The 16,923-nt window shown below is 41.3% G+C and overlaps 1 protein-coding gene across 1 annotated transcript; it reads left to right on the forward strand.

The window, feature by feature from the left end:
- The first annotated feature begins 902 nt into the window (after positions 1–902).
- Positions 903–7,300, forward strand: LOC118309645 (adenosine receptor A1-like). The gene is made up of 3 exons (XM_035632016.2): positions 903–1,674; positions 5,161–5,455; positions 5,578–7,300. The coding sequence occupies exons 1-3, from the start codon at positions 1,334–1,336 to the stop codon at positions 5,953–5,955; spliced, it is 1,014 nt and encodes a 337-aa protein (XP_035487909.1). The 5' UTR covers positions 903–1,333; the 3' UTR covers positions 5,956–7,300.
- Positions 7,301–16,923: the final 9,623 nt, after the last annotated feature.

Here is a 16,923-nt window from a genome sequence, read left to right on the forward strand (position 1 = left end):
TAAATTAGGTTCAGAGTGGTTATAAATTCAGAGTCCCTGGTTTAAACAACTCTGACGGTTTGTGGTGGTAGAAATGATCTTGATGAAAGTTACTAAGGCGTTACAGACAAATGACTGATTGAAGGTGTGGTCAGACACAAATCATACTTTGGGGAAGACCTTCAGGTTAGAGGATATAGATCTTTATCTGTCAGCAGTTGGAGGAGACAGTGAGTTTGTATTTTCAAAAGCTGCAATCCCTTTGCCAATCGAATCTCAAAAATTGAGATGAAGGCACCGCACGAGTATATGTGTGTACTGCAAGTGTACATGCTTCACATGTGTACATAAACACATGTTTTACTCAGCTTGTTTTCGAGTCAAACTTGCATCTGCACGTGTCCATTTGTCTTGCAGCCGAGTTCTGCTGTTTTCCACTGATACCGAGCTGCTGTTGTTTATTGTCCCCCTGCAACACGAAGCATTGTGTCCATTTGTCTTCATCCAGCTCCCTTTCTGTGCATCCTCTCCAGAGTGTCAAAGCTTCACAGGCTTGTACTCTACACCTACTCCTCCATTTCAGTCTGTAGCCACAGTCATACTGAGGAAAAATATAAAATACATAGATCAGTGGTGGGTTAATCCACTTTATTATTACATTCTTATAGGAGCATCAGGGTCGCAAACGTTCTCCTCCTCGTGGGACAGTGTGTCTACTCCCACAGAGGATGAGATTACAGTCACACATGACTTTGAAGAAAGAAGGCGGTTTTAACATTCACCGGAACTTCCATGTTACTCACACGCTGCATCTAAACTGGAATTATTAATTTCATAAGAAATCATTACGCAAAGGAAATGAACCATTGCATCTCCTTGTGCGCGCGCAATGCGTGAGTGAAATGAACTCATCGAGATGACGCAACTTTTGGGAACGTTTGGGACTTGTGTGTGTGTGTGTGTGTGTGTGTGTGTGTGTGTCTCTGACACATGCCTGACACCGAGGGAAGCAGCACTGCCCTGCTCTCTGGGGAGCAGGGACTCATTCAGTATTCCTGCTCCGTCCCTGTTCCGTCCTGCCAGCACAGCTTCGATCTCGGACTCAGCGCACACACATATATATATATAGACATATGGAGACCAAGTTGTGCGTCTTTTGCGCAGCTCGATGCCCTGGAATGAATACTAAAATCCTTTAGAGCAACAGACAAGACGCATCACCTCTACCTCCGTGGGACACAACAACAAGCCTCGGTCGGTCGGTCGGCACCAGACTCCAACAGGGAACTCCCCCGACGAGCCTCGCTTGTTCCTCCATCTCCGCGCAGCGCACACTCGTCCCGCCTGCGCGATCATGACTTCGGGTCTGTCTCCCTATCAAGCCCTCTACATCGGGATGGAGGTGGTGATCGCCGTGTCCTCGGTCATCGGCAACGTGATGGTGGTCTGGGCTGTGCGCATTAACAGGTCTCTGAGGGACACCACGTTTTGTTTCATCGTCTCCCTGGCCTTGGCTGACATTGCGGTCGGGGCTCTCGTCATTCCGCTCGCCATAACCATCAGCATCGGACTCAAGGCGCACGCCTACAGTTGCCTGCTGGGCACCTGCACAGTGCTCGTCCTCACGCAAAGTTCAATCCTGGCGCTGCTGGCCATCGCCATCGACCGCTACCTGAGGGTCAAAATACCCATGAGGTAGGTCTGAAGGGGAATTCCTATAGTTTTCCATATGTCGTCTCACCCACAAGGAGCCTTGTGTCGGGACTGTTTTTGACATCTCCCTGCTACCATGGAAATTGCATGTCAGTCTTGTTTAAGACTAATATTAAGCCGATTGTATGATTCGCATGAAAACTTTCATTCATTCATTTATTCTTTTTCATTAATGTACATTTCCAGCACATCATTTTCCCTACGGTCATACAAATATCACGATTGAAAAGGAGGTGCAGAAGGAAAACAGCACATCATGTTAATTGCATGCCCTTTTCCCAGAAACAAATTCATAAATAAATAACGTAAGCATATGATGTTATTGTGATTGTACTTTAAACTTAAAAAAATCTTGCAGTATTCCATCTAAAAATTAGACTAAAGGGTTGTTTTAGGATGAATGTTTTTTCGGCGGGAGACATGCAATATAGATAGATAGATTATTTATTATAGATAGGATATAAATCAGAATGCCCGAAGGACTAAAGTAGGTTCCAAGATCATTTGGCACTTTTGAAAATGTTCAATTTCACATGTGGAGATATAAGCTGTTCCCCAGAAAAGACATAAACATGTGCACGAAGCAGGTGGAAGTCATACATGTTGCACTCATGGTCTTGATTGGTTAGAGGCAACATCACGGCGTTGTGGTATTTCAGCGATCTGACGTGTAGAGCAGAAGATTTTCAAAAACGGGAATGTCATTGTAATCTTTGCACTTTTGCTTTTGGCTCACATCACCATAATTCAACTCAAAACTCCAAGTTTCCACCTCAGGTGATTGGCTCATTCAACAGTAAGCTTGTGAGAGTCTGGCAGAAAATGCATGACTGGACAATAGGCTCATGGTGGCTGGTTGATGGAGTGCATAATTTCTTAAACTGGCAAACAACACACTCACTCACTCACTCACTCACTCACACACACACACTCACACTCACACACACTCACTCACACACACACACACACACACACACACACACACACACACACACACACACACACACACACACACACACACTCACTCACTCACTCACTCACTCACTCACTCACTCACTCACTCACTCACTCACACACACACACACACACACACACACACACACACACACACACACACACACACACACACACACACACACACACACACACACACTACACAGGAAACATTTAAAATTGACTGTGTATTTTATGAATATAAGCAGTTTACTAGTTGTTTACCAGTGTATTGCAGGATTTCTCAACCCTTTTTGATTTAATTATAATTTTTTTGTTCATGACTGTTTCAAGTGCCGAAATATTTCCCTTGATGGCTGGCATTTGTAACAGAAATAGTACGTGCTCTTCAAAAACAAAAAGTAAGCACCTTTTATAGATTCACAAATCGGAGAAAATTCTTTTCAAGCTCAGCAATGATCCATTTTAGCAAGAGACTACCATCTGAAAAAATAAACACCTTTAAGTTTAAAAAGTAAAAATATGAGTTCAGAAAATGTGTGCCCCCACCACCACCACCACCCCGGGGACTTTGGAGAGACTCAGTTTAACAAGCACCAATTGCTTTTTATAGCAGAGGTGGTTTGGAAGCAGACTGTGAAGATAAGGGTGGTCTGTCTGAGATTTAAAAATATCCCGAGTATAGCATATCGCTGGGGAGGATAGGATTTGCAGGTGGGGCACAAGGTTCACAATTCCACAGGAAAGCACTGACATAGATGGACCTCAGTCCAGCCCAGAAAGTCATTTCTTTTTACAGACGATACAGCTGATCTGTATGCAAACAGACAGCCGAGCTTTTCAAGCAGCTGTACAGAGTCAGTAAGGAGGGTACAAAAGCTGACTGCACATATGGCTCACTCTGGCCAAACTCTGAGTGTGTACACTTTATATGACAGCATGAGGCAACGGCAAATCGGGATTAAGCAAGAAGGGGAAAAAAGAAGAAATGAAAGTTTGGCTCTGGAACATTTTTCAGCAATGTGTGCTTCTGTGTTAGCCAGCGAGCAAGCCTGATAGGAGAGACAGAAAAAATATGTTCCTGTCAAACGCAAGAGAGTGAGAGGGAGAAAGTTCTCCTTTCGTCAGCTTGAGTCAGCTCCTGCTGTTTAGAAAGGAGGGTTGAAGAGAAGAATCACCAGTCCACCAGTAAACCTTCGACAATGACTGAGTCTCTGAGCTGTCCGACAGCAGAATATTGTGTGGGTTACAGGACTGCTGACATCCTAATAAAAATACCAAAGAATTGCAGACAATTCTGTTGCAACAGTGTGTCTCCTTTGAAAGGCAGACTTATCATGTTATTTATGCTTGACATTTGAATTTTTTTTTCCGAAGAATGCAGCAGAGAATTTCCAGAAGAAGATTTAACAGGTAGTGCAACTGCTGCTATGCCACCAGACCGTAATGAGACGGGGAATTACAGGATATCATAACCAGAACATTTTGTAGTCCAAGACAAACTGAAACCTTTAAGCAGAATTGTGTGACTTGACAGTAACACAAAAAACATTTAATTCATAACCAATAATTCACTCAATTAAAGACCCTCAGATGATCAGTAGCTTATAGTTGCTGCAAATGTTAGATAACCATAGCAAACCTAAGCAAGATTTTACTCTATAACTCACATTTCTAAAGAATGTTGTTGCTACTGCTGCTCAATGTTTCATCATTTACCATCAGCCCAATAGTTACATGTTGCAACAGGGGGACGTTTTTCAAAAAAAAGTTACACAGTCTTGCTTTAAAAGTCGAAACAACACTCCGAGATACAGTCTAACAAAAAAATGTGTTGATATCCTGATAACGATTTGGCTGTTGTATTAAATTACCTAAAACAAGATACAACAAGATGGCATGAAAGGTAAAACCATTAATACTTAATATGGACCACATTAACTGATGTTAATGATATTTCCATTTGGCAAAAATATTATCATTTATTCGTCGGTTTTCTTCTTAAAGGTGACATATTAGGCTCATATTCAGGTTCATACTTTTAATTTGGGTTACCACTTGAAATGTTTACATGCTCTAATATTCAGAAAAGGCATCAGTGTTCTAATTCTGCCCATTCCCGCAGCTCCTCTTTTCACCCTCTGTCTAAATCGCCTGGATTTCTTTTAGCCCCGCCCTCCCGATAAACCCCAGTCTGCTCTGATTGGCCAGCTGGCCCAGTCTGTTGTGATTGGTCAACCGGCTTCAAAATGTGTAGGAAATATCACGCTCCTTCACCAGAGCAGTGGAGAATCTGAACTTTGACATCAGAGTGGGAGAGAAATCTGAACCAGATGTTCAGAGCCACAATGAAGGGTTTAGCCACCTCATAATAAAACCACAGGGTGGTCTTTTTTCACAGTTTGTTGGTTGGCAGACTCCAGAGATACAGACATTTATTTGCCAAACACTGAAAAAGTGATTTTTGCATAGTATGTCACCTTTAACACTTTATCTTCTCCCTTGTTGCCATAGCTACAAGCGGGTCGTAACCTCTCGGCGAGCCGGCACGGCCGTGTTGTTGTGTTGGCTGGTGTCCTTCATAGTTGGCCTCACGCCTATGTTCGGCTGGAATAACCTGCAGCATCTCCGTGACAACGGCTCCCTGACCGCTGACGACCCCTTGGTGACCTGCAAGTGGGAGACAGTCATCAGCATGGACTACATGGTCTATTTCAACTTCTTCGGCTGGGTGCTGCCCCCTCTGCTGCTCATGCTGGCCATCTATGTTGAGATTTTCTACATGATTCACAAGCAGCTCAACAAGAAGGTGAGACTCGTGTGTAGGACAACCCTGGTTGCAACCAAAAACAGTTTTATATGAAAACAGACTTAATGTGAAATGATTAGACCAAAGCTCTGTTTAAATCCTTCCACTTTATCTTTCTGTAGGTGACTGCAAGCCACATAGACCCGAAACGATACTTCGGCAAGGAGCTAAAGCTGGCCAAGTCGCTTGCCCTTGTCCTTTTCCTCTTCGCAGTCAGCTGGCTTCCTCTTCACATCCTCAACTGCATCACCCTCTTCTGCCCTACCTGTTACAATCCAGAGTACCTCCTCTTCATTGCCATCATCCTTACCCACGGCAACTCGGCCGTCAATCCCATCATTTATGCTTTCCGCATCAAGAAATTCCGCACAGCGTTCCAAAAAATCTGGAAACAGTACTTCCTTTGTCAGGATCCAGTTGGTCGGTTTCCTCAAAAAGGGAGCCAGAGAGGTTATGAGAGTAGGATGAAGCGGATCGATGAAGATGATGAGGATTTGTGAGCTTTGCCAACATATTTTACTGCCGTGTAACTGTAAAGTTTCACTCTGATGGTTACAGAATGGAAAGGACTCTGACTTTATGTCCACGCTTAAGGGATTAACATTCAAAGTGGCCTTAATGGCGTCAAGGGATGTCAGAGAGATTGAACAAACGAGGGAAATAATCGGGGAATGATTGATTTCTTCCATCCAACATGCTTCAAGAGGACAGAGTGAAAAATCAGCATTGAGAGTAGCTCAACAGACAAAATCAGACTTTGATTCAGATAAGACTGACAGTGTTTCCCTGCTGACTGACTGAAAGATGATGATGTTGTACGGGACAAAGGGCTTCTCATCAGTTTCAACACAAGCCTGTTGAACTTGAATCAGTAAGTGTACGGTATAACTCTAGCACACATGGTACAATAGTAGCGTATCTTGTACTGTATATCTTTATCCATACAAAAACTCATGCCTATAGTTCATGTGAATGATCTTAAATAGTTCAGCCTCTTATGTGTGCTTCATGTTTGCTGATTTCTGTGGCCTTAAGGAAAGAAAATGAAGACAAGAAGCTAAAGAACAATTAAGCATTGTGCTAATGATAGGAATCTGGTAAACCGATGGGCAAAACATTTCTTTTGCACGTTTGCACAACCTGTGGGGTACTTTGAGTGGGACCAGGGTACAGGTAGTATATTGGCTGCATTGATTGAAAAATAAAAAACATTTAATTGACTCAGTTGGTGTTAGAACCAGGATATTTGGTGCAATGATCCTCTGGTTTACCAGCTGCGTTAATGGTCAAGTTATGCAGTAACTTATCAGTGTCATTGTCTTTACACACGTTGACTGTGATGCATAAGCACATGTGAACATTTTTTTGGAAACGTTGTTGTCCATCTGACCGACAGAATGAATAATACTGGCTAATAGTTGTAGCTCAAAATAGCATCTGTGGTTAAATAAAACAAATACTTGATGTTCATCTTGGTGTTTGTGGACATGGACAATGGTACAAACCATGCAGCAGCCAAAAGTACCTTTAAACATCAGTGCTGTTCAATAGAAGACTGTGAATGTACAGGATGTTGTAGCTCCTCCATCGAACAAGCTTTCATGTACATCTATGGAATATCTGTCAGGCCCTTTCCTCTACTCACAGGTGATTTCACAGTGAATTTTTCAAACTTAGGGTTTACTAGTGCAGCTTCACTAAATCCTCTGTCATTTTTGTTACAGGTCTGACTTAAAGGGACTCGTTTTTCTTTTCAAAACGATCTGCCACTGCTGATATTGTATGTATTTCACTAATGTATGTACAGTATAAATGTATAAAATTCACCTCACTGAGCAAACAGCTGAATATATCTGGTGTGTCTTCTTACAGCTGTTGGTTGAGTGGACGCTCCGGGAAATCCAAGCACCTCATTCGATTTTTTTGGGACACTGACAAAAATTGCAAAATTTGGGGGAAAATCCAGCGCACACAGGATAAACACTTTTCTCCATATTGTAGTTGTCAGCACAGGGAAAAGGAAGAGTCTTTTGCTCAAAAATATCACTACAGGATATAAACCCTTTAACGGGAGCTATTAGGTGTGAGGATCTTCTCATTTCCGACTCTCAAAGACAAATAGTGAGAAAAACATGCCACAGCATGGTGAGGCCTGGTTTATATTCATTATGCTGAATGGGCACTAGCAGGAGGATGCATGAAAATCCACTCTGTGGGTTATAAAGGCAAAAACATCTTACTTTCTACCCAAGCATCTCTGACACTCACTCGGCCATTTTTTCTGCGCACCAGCAATCTTCTGTGACTCGGCAGAGAGCGGGCTCCTGTGTGAAAAGATGTTGGGGGTATTGAGGGTGCAGTATTTCAAGGAGTGAGGTGGGAAAGGATGGAAGGATTATTCTGTACACAAGGGAACCAGAAGTTGAGAGTTTCTGTGAAAGTCAACATCAAGATAGGAAGGCCTGTTAAATTTACTGTGGCTTATGGTTCCACTCCTGGAGCAGATGTTTATATAGTGGCAAAAATAAGCACAAACATAAACAGTGAACTTGAATTCTGTCCCAATGAGTTTTGAATAGGGGACAGAGGTAAGCAATTTACTTCCTAAAGTGACTAATTTGCTGATTTGATTAGCCAGTTATAAATGTCCAATTCATATTTATTAGTAGTAAGTAGTAAAAACAAGGTTGTTTAATCAGAAAATAGGCCTTCATCATGTTAAAAGCCTACAAACATTAACAATGACCTAACGCACATAAAAATCAATTAGGAGCAGTATATACTAACTATCATGACATTGTGAATTATCATGGTTACATGCATATTAAAACCTGTTTATTGCTGGATCACTCAAGGAGACCACACAACATTTTCAAACTGAACCAGGTCCACACATACAGTTGGAAATGATTTGCTTATGAATTGCGTTGACTAGTCATGAATAGAAAATCCCATGCTGAAATTGGTTGAAATTAGCTTTCTGACTTACATTAGAAATCTAGTTGTAGATAAGAAGATCTGGGTAGATTTGGTAGTTGATACATCACATACCTGTCACGTGGCTGAGGTCGACACTGGATTGCAGACGTCTCAATGAAACTGAAATGTGGTGGGTTGTCCAAACAGGATATCTGCCCCCAAGGGAAGCAGAGGAAAGATGTCAATTAATATCAGTTGTGCCTTCAAGAAAGAGGCAGTCATGTGCATTCAGCACATCCATAAGGTCATCTGTGTCAACAGATTCAAATGAGCCCAGTGCAAGCTCAAGTGTTTCCCTCTCTTCTTTTAAGACATACTTCAGGACACACTGCTATAACATGAACCAAACGAGGGGGAGAAGCAGTGAAAAATACCTCACAGTTACGGTAACAATGGCCTTCCCCTTCTTCCAGCTTCACGGCAGGTTTCTATTGATGTGCACAACTTTGCTCATGACATCAGGGGCAGTAAAGGCTGCCAGGTGGTCAGTGAGGCAGTTTCCCCTCAGCACTATATAATGAACTTTGGGTTTGATCTCAGCCAAGGCAAAGGGTGATCCAGTTCAACAGGATCACAGAGTGATGCTCCATCATTTACTTCACCATCAGTGGTTATTTGTTAAGCAGCATAGTGGACCTCAGGATTAACCTCTGTGACACCAGCACCTTGCTTTCCTTGGCACTTGCTCTATATCCTGAATGGTTTCTTGTTTTTCACTTATTTATTCTGATATAACACTGGTGCATGGTGCAGTTTTTGCCTCTATATAATTCTCTATAATATCATGTAAGGTATATAAATCATAACATGCATTATCTCAAGACATATTACCTTACAACATAGAAGCCGATCAGTTGCCACCATGAGTGGGCAGCCGTCTTCCTCGACTGGTTGGGGTGAGAGGAGAGAAATTAGATAAATGGAATGAAGCATTATGGTTATAGCACTTTTAAATGGAAACACAGGAAACACAATTGCTGGATGCACCTCCCCACTGGGTTCCATCACCTTCATGTCTCAGTTAGTGGGAGCAGACTGCCAAACGGCAGCAGTGAGAAGTGATAATGTGCAAATCTGCACTTTGAGAGTGGATATCTGCTGGACAAAGAATGCAACAGCTTTGTATCACTTCAAGTCAAAAAAATATTTGTACAGTAAAGTCAAAGATTTGTAATGGAGGCAAGAACATGCAAGCAAATTCATGTGACTTCAGACTTTTATGACGGAGGTATTCGGTATGTGTGTGTCAAGACTGACAGCAAGAAATTCACATATTGATGTGCACCCTTGACTTTCCTCCTTTCTCACATCTGTAAAAATCTACAGTCATGTGCCTTTATACCACAGTGTGAACTTTGTGATCCCGACAAAAGAGAAAAGACTTGATGAAGCACAGGTCCAGTTTGCTGTTCTGCAATAGCAGCATGAAATTTGGCTTTTATGGAGAGAAATTGCTGAAGAGTACTCAAATACATTTTTGATTGACAATCAGCGCCTATTGGATCTACCATTATCTACAGCCCAAAAATGTTTTGTTTAACTCTTGTAATGTTTTTAATACATTATAACCTTCCAACACATATGTTTTTAAAACTTACATTTTCAGTTCTTGATTTTATCAAAATTATGGCTCTGCGATAATATAGTATCCTTCTACTCTGCACCTTAGTATAATGCTGTGCATTCACATAGAAATGTACACGAGAGGTGGAGTTTCAGCCTTTGTCGACAGTTTATTGACAGAAGAGAATTGAGCATCAATTTATATAAAATTGAAGTCAATCACTTTTCATAGAAATACCAAGTTCTAGTACTTTTAAAGGGAAGTGTCAGAATTGGTTGCTTTTATCGTCCCTCACAACTTGGATAATCAACACATCTGCCATATTGATTGACAACAAGCTATATTTACAACTCATTTTCAGCATATAATCAACTGTGTATTATTGTAAACTGATCTTTTTTTTAATTTAAAACTATCAAAACTGAAAAACCTGATGCGAGGATAAAATTTCCTAAGTTCACGAAGAGTAATGCAAACTCATTTAAAGCCTTGATAGAGGAGGTGGGATAAGAGGAAGTGTTCAATCATCCTGATGCTGAGGTGGCTTATCTCACATTCATCAATATATTCATGAATATATTGGTTTTGAATAAATGTTTTCCATTCGTTCAAATTAATGGATATAAAATACAAGTCTGAAATCTCAGAGACCTGTAGAATAGTTTGCTAAAAGGGAGATAAACTTGCCAACACTGCATGAAAATGAGGTCTGGGCTTGTTTGGTTCGCTGGTGTCTAATGACTGTGTTCAGTGCTGCACTCTGCTGGTTACTACCCAGAAGCGAAACAACACATGCAGCAACACAGTTCTGTGGAGACATTTTAAATCAAGATCACATTTTTAAAGGATGTTTACATTTTTATTGAAATCATTACAAAAGGTGACAAAAAACTAGAAATGAAAACACAGCAGCCTGTGAAACATTTTTTTAAATGATTTGGTGCGCTTCACTGCGTCGCTGTCGCGTGCAAACCACCATTGCTGTTTAATGCATCACTGCTTTCTAGTTCAATGTTAACAAACGCATGTAAAATGTTTCCGAAACGCGTGTTTCGGAATATCACGGTGTGATAGCTTAAGATATAAAAATACCCGTATTTTATTTTGGAAACAAATTCAAGTTCTTTTTCATATGTATGAATGATGTGCCTTGTGCTGTAAAGCGCTTTAAGTGGTCTATAAGACTAGAAAACTGATGTATGAGTCCGTTAACATTTATAGCTTGACCGAGCGCAAAAATGGCTTATCCTGATTGAATACATAGTTTAGATACGTATGGATGGGAACGTGCTGGTTTTAATGCTGTTACTTATCACAGTTGAAATTACAATAAATCACTAAAAGTATTTTTGGCATTTTAAGAATAACCGACGAGAATAAAATTGAAAAATAAATCTTGTAGCAAAAAACTCTGATTACTTAGGAGACAACTTTAAAGCCAATAAAAGAATTGACCTAGTGTAGAATACATTTTGTCATATCATGTTTTATATTAGTGGTTTGTGTGATTTTTCTGAGATTGACTATGTAAATAATTGACTGAGTGATAATAACCTACATGTCTAAATCCCAATTATTAGTTAACCCATGCAGTGCATAGAGTGCAAGTCAACTCCTTGACCTGTGACGTTCGCTTGCATCACTTGAACATTAGCGCCAGATTGTATAAACTAAAACTTATGCGTCAAAGTTCTTGTAGTGTAATGAAAAAGCTTAATGTATGATCAGATTCAGACATATGCCTGAATGATATCCCTGACCAGACAGATTACTGACTGATGCAGTGACTCTACGATGTCATCTGGTGAAATGCTGTTGTTCGAGAAGGCGTACTTCATTAACAACGGGGGTAGTTTGGCGATATTCAGTCTGAAACACCAGCTACTCGATCCTGGAAAAAGAAAAAAAACACACAAGAGCAAAATTATAGACTGTCATAAAACTCCCCAGTCACTCAGAATTAAAGTGGACACATGAGTGAAGCATTGGACACAGAACTATAATGCAACTGTGGTGCATATTACAGATGTCCCTCTTGTGAAAACATATTTTGAACAGTATAGTTTGTCAACCTTACATTGTACAGTTAGACTAAAGGTACTGCAATAGGGTTGTTTTCACTGTATTGAAGTAGTGACTGGTTGCAGTATTAAGGCAAGGCACATGCCACATTCAGAGAGACACGTAATCTGTGAATTTCAGTTTCTCAAAAAGGATTAAAATGACACATCAAGTGGGCATTCAGATCGTAAAAAAAGCTCTTATTTGTGAGGGCATGTTGTTTCATGTACTGGTGATTTAAAAGAAATACAATTCAGCAAATCCAATGTCAGCAATATATCTGTGAGAAAATGCTCATCAGACACTTCTGGCATGATTTTCAACTTCAAAGTTCAGAGCTGTTTTCATTTCATAAGAAAGAAACTGACAGTTGGTGTCATGAAGGAAGTGGAAGAGATGCAATTCAATTTAATAAGTGCTGATAAGCCATTACATTTTTACAGTTGATCTGACTAACACTCACCCATCCACCTTGCTCAGCCACCCATGTACCAACACGCCTGTTGAGGAATGACGTCATGGCACTCTGGACTTTATTTTTTAGCTCTGGGTAGGACTTTTTAATATAGAGCCCGAAATCCACCGAGGCCCTGATGAGCTGCATCTCTTGAGCCACTTCAGCCCCCTGAGAGACCCGAGTCTTGCACAAGGCCTCCACACCATGGCTGAACGCTGCTTCTGCGGCCTGGGGAGGCACGAGACAGGGATCAAGATACGACTGAGCAGGAAGTTCAACATAAAGACATAAACGGTTTATAATTGTCCACGTCAACCTCTTTAGAAAGGCTCAACTCACACATGGAGTAGCAAACTAAATGATGGTGTCTTCATGCCACAATTTTCAGTATTACCATAGGCTTTATAAAGTAGAGAAGACATGAATTTGATTTGATTATTTGTAGAAAACATACACATGTCAAACAGACTCCTTGCGTGCGTGTGTACCTCTTGTGCTGCTGCTCTCTTCAGGTCATTTAATGCAGCTCTAAATGTGACGTCGTCATTCAGGGAATCAGCCACATCTCTGAGTTTATCAGCTATCAGAACTGGGTCAAAACATGGATCTGAAACAAACAAACAAACAACAGATGGTGCAGATGAGAAGCTTCCTTGGTTGCTCACACAGTCAGTCCGTGATAGCAGGCTTAAATGACCCTGAAACACCTTCCGTTGTTGCGTTATCGTTTGAAGAAGTTCGTTTCTAACCAAAGCGCAATCGGCTGCTCGGGATTACGATTTTATCGGTGCGATGTGAACGTGGCATGAACGCAACAAGGTAACAAAGAAACACACCACACCCGGCGACGCAGCACCTGCATTGTCTCGTCTGGACTCGGAGGGGCCGCCACAGAAACACCTCCGACCTCCGGTCGACTCAAAAACGAAAGTGCACGAACTGTAGCTGACGTCAGACAAATGTACACACGGACAAACGTGTACGTGTGTACATTGACAGTATATCGGCAGCGGGGGGTAGAAACACACATGAACAAACTAACCCGCGCTGTCAATCTCCACAGACGCATCTAACCCTCGACAGCTGAGGACGTGCTCGTCCTCGAGCAGACATCTGATGATGTCGCTCGTCTGCCTCTCCAGTGTGTCGCGGTCGGTCGGTGCCATCGTGGCTCTCTCACACGAACGCCCCGGCGAAGGCGCAGTCGCAGGCGGAGGGGCGGGACTTCCGGTGCGCGCTCTTTGCGTCAATCCACCTGTTGAATTCTTTAAAAAAAACAACACAAACAATTAAGGCACATTTTCAATTGTACAAAAGAAACGACTTCTATCTTTGCTTCACACAGGAAGAAAACATGCTCTACCCTCTTAATAAGTCCACCTGTGCAAATGTAATAACTTGTAATAACCCTACAGGTAGTTCGAGCAGGATTACAGACAACCACGTGACCTTATGACAAATCAAACGGGCTGACACGTTTTGCCCTGCACAGCACTGGAGACATGGTTTTGAAATGATGGTCATATTATGGTCTCCCTCAGGCTTCAGTCAGACCATGGCAGCACCCTCCCCTACTTTTACTGACTGTTGGGATGAAAACTTCCTCCACCTCAACGTGTCAAAAACAAAGGAGCTTAGAATAGATCAGCTTATTACAGCAGACACTTAACTTGTTGATAGAGAATCAAATCCCTTGGGGAAGAACAGAAAACCTCTGTCTTTAGGTGAGGTCAAACACTCAGCAGATGCAGTTGCTATCAGAAGATCATTGCAGCTGCTTGTTTTAGATCCCAAGTAAAAAAACTATCATCGGAATCACCAGGTGATCAGAAACTGTATGGGAGGTAGCCGGCAATCATTCGCTGAAGAAAGGACAGCATTTTGGTCATTTTCCAAATATGTGATCACGGGTTCATGAGTTATGGGTTCATTTTGTTGGCGAAATGTGTATTATGATGCTGCCAAAGGAACTTGGTAAGACAAGCATTAGTTCATAGTCCGAGTGGCAGCCACAAGGAAGCAATAAACTGTATCAGATGCTACTGACTACTTTATTATTTACATTTTATATCCAGGAGGTGGCGACATTTATCCAATGATGATCTTTGTGTTGAGCACTGCCCCACCCTGGTGCACACACACACACACACACACACACACACACACACACACACACACACAAAAGACAAGAGAGAGTTACGGAAAATAAATTTAAGCTAATCACAAAAACAAAATAATAAATATACTTTTACCACAACATTAACAGTTACGACCTTCCCATCTACAACAGTTGTACACTGGTCGTTATGCAGATAGGAACCTGATGTGAACACATAGCAGGATGATTACATGCGCATACAAGCAGCACCATAACACCAAAATACAACAAATTGCATAAAAATAATAATAATTTTTTCCACCATCAAACTGTGGTTTTACATCTCGAGCCAACAGCCACTAACCTGCAAACTGAACCAACTACACACGCGCATGTATGTGCACTGACATTCATTTCAGGCCAAAAGAGAGGGAGAAAACATTTTCAGTATTGATACTGATATCTGTTGTTTGAAAATATGTTCAATGTCTCTTGTTGTTTCTCTGTCAATGCCTCTAAAAGCTCAAAGGCTTTTTGATCTAGACAACTGAAATCAAGACTGAATTAATATCTTTAGTCTTTCACTTATCAGTATGTGCTTTATTAATCCTCCTGTCAAACACTGCATTTATCATGTGACAGTCACACTGATGCTAACTTCGAACCACAACCTTTTCCGTTAATACCAGCAAAGTTGACAAAGTTATGTTACAGACCAATAATGGTGCTGAACAGTTAAACAGCTTAGTTTACCTTAACCTCACAATCTAGCTCTATTTGATCAAAATTACTTTATCTAGAACTTATATTCAAGAGCTCTCCTCTTTTGATTAAAAAAAATATATTTCACTTCATGTAGCAGCTGCCTTGATTATGAGGACTGACACAAAGGATGAAAACAATAAAGGAGCGTGTTTCATCCACACATCGTCGTCTGGGATGTCAGAAGATGAGATGAAAATTGGGTTGCCCACTCATGCAATTCCATCTGTTCTGGCAAGAAAGAGCCTTGATTAGGAATCATGCCGCAGTAAAATCAGCAGGGATGTCACAGTCACTTCGGTTCTGTCTGACACACACTAGTGTGCTGACATCATACACAACACTGGTTTTCCGTGAGTTACAGAGGAAATAATCAGCAAAACTGATATACTACACCGAGATTTTCCCAAAGAATGTGAATGTGACAGAGTAGATGAGGAGAAGATGCTTGATTGAAAACAGATATTGTGAATGAACGATGTTCGAAGGTGCTGACTGAATCAATTATTGTAAGATGTGGTGGACTGCATAGTTTGATGTCATTTTCTGATGGTGATGTTGGGCAGCCCGCTGTGGGTGGAGGAAATGGAGGAATAAGGTAAAATCTTGACACCAATAATAATTACACCAATAAGAGGAACTATTTGCATTGAATCAGAGCTAATAAATAAGTAAGGAGTATAATGTCGCAATGGGAGTGCCTCTGCTATGGTGAGGACATGGGGCCTGAGTGTGTGCATGTGCCACCATGAAATGAGACTGCTGATGTTTTGCAGCGGCATCACCAGCATCACTTTGTTTTCAGGGTACGTGATTGTGGGACCAAAGGGAGTCATTTCTGTGGGGTTTGAATCAGCAAAGATAGGAAAGAGTGAGGCGAAAGAGGCTTTCAATTCGCATGAGCTTAGCTGGGATCCTCTCATTTGGCTCCGGGAAATGAAATACCTGATCAGTAGCTGCAGGCGTTGTTGCTTTTCATTAGTTTTTCAGTGTTGACGTTTTTTCACCCTCTACCGCTACAGTACAGTCCCAGCATGTCACCCCTCAATTATTTCACCCCGGCAAATCCATGCAAGCAGGGTATTGTTTTTGCACCTGTGTGTGTGTGCAAAATAACTTAATGCATGGACAGATTTTTTTTTTTTGGGTGGTGGTATTATTACTCGGTATATCAAACTCACTCTTTTGCCCAGTTATGTTACATCATATAATAATAATTATAATAAGCTTATTTGTACAGCACTTTTCTCAACTATGTTACAAGATAGCTTCACAAAAGGATAGCACTACAATAAAAATGTAAGATTGAATAACCTGAATTAAAATGAACACAGAGATGAAAGTTTTGTTTTTAAGATTAAAGAAGGCAATGTATGCATGTCTAATCTCAGCTGATAAGTCTTTCCAGAGTTTGTGGGCCCGTGCTGCAAAAGCACCATCGCCTTTAGTCTCCAATCCGGCTCTGGGAACAACCAGAAGACCAGTATCAGCAGTGAGTAAATCCTGGTATACACAGATGCGACTGCATTGTTCTTCTGATAACGAGT

This window comes from Scophthalmus maximus, chromosome 6, assembly GCF_022379125.1.
Source record: "Scophthalmus maximus strain ysfricsl-2021 chromosome 6, ASM2237912v1, whole genome shotgun sequence".
NCBI lineage: Eukaryota > Metazoa > Chordata > Actinopteri > Pleuronectiformes > Scophthalmidae > Scophthalmus > Scophthalmus maximus.

Coding starts and splice junctions, on each gene's coding strand:
- LOC118309645 (XM_035632016.2), top strand. CDS start 1,334: ATGACTTCGGGTCTGTCTCCCTATCAAGCCCTCTACATCGGGATGGAG. Junction 1,675..5,160: donor AGGGTCAAAATACCCATGAG/GTAGGTCTGAAG, acceptor TTGTTGCCATAG/CTACAAGCGGGTCGTAACCT. Junction 5,456..5,577: donor ACAAGCAGCTCAACAAGAAG/GTGAGACTCGTG, acceptor ATCTTTCTGTAG/GTGACTGCAAGCCACATAGA.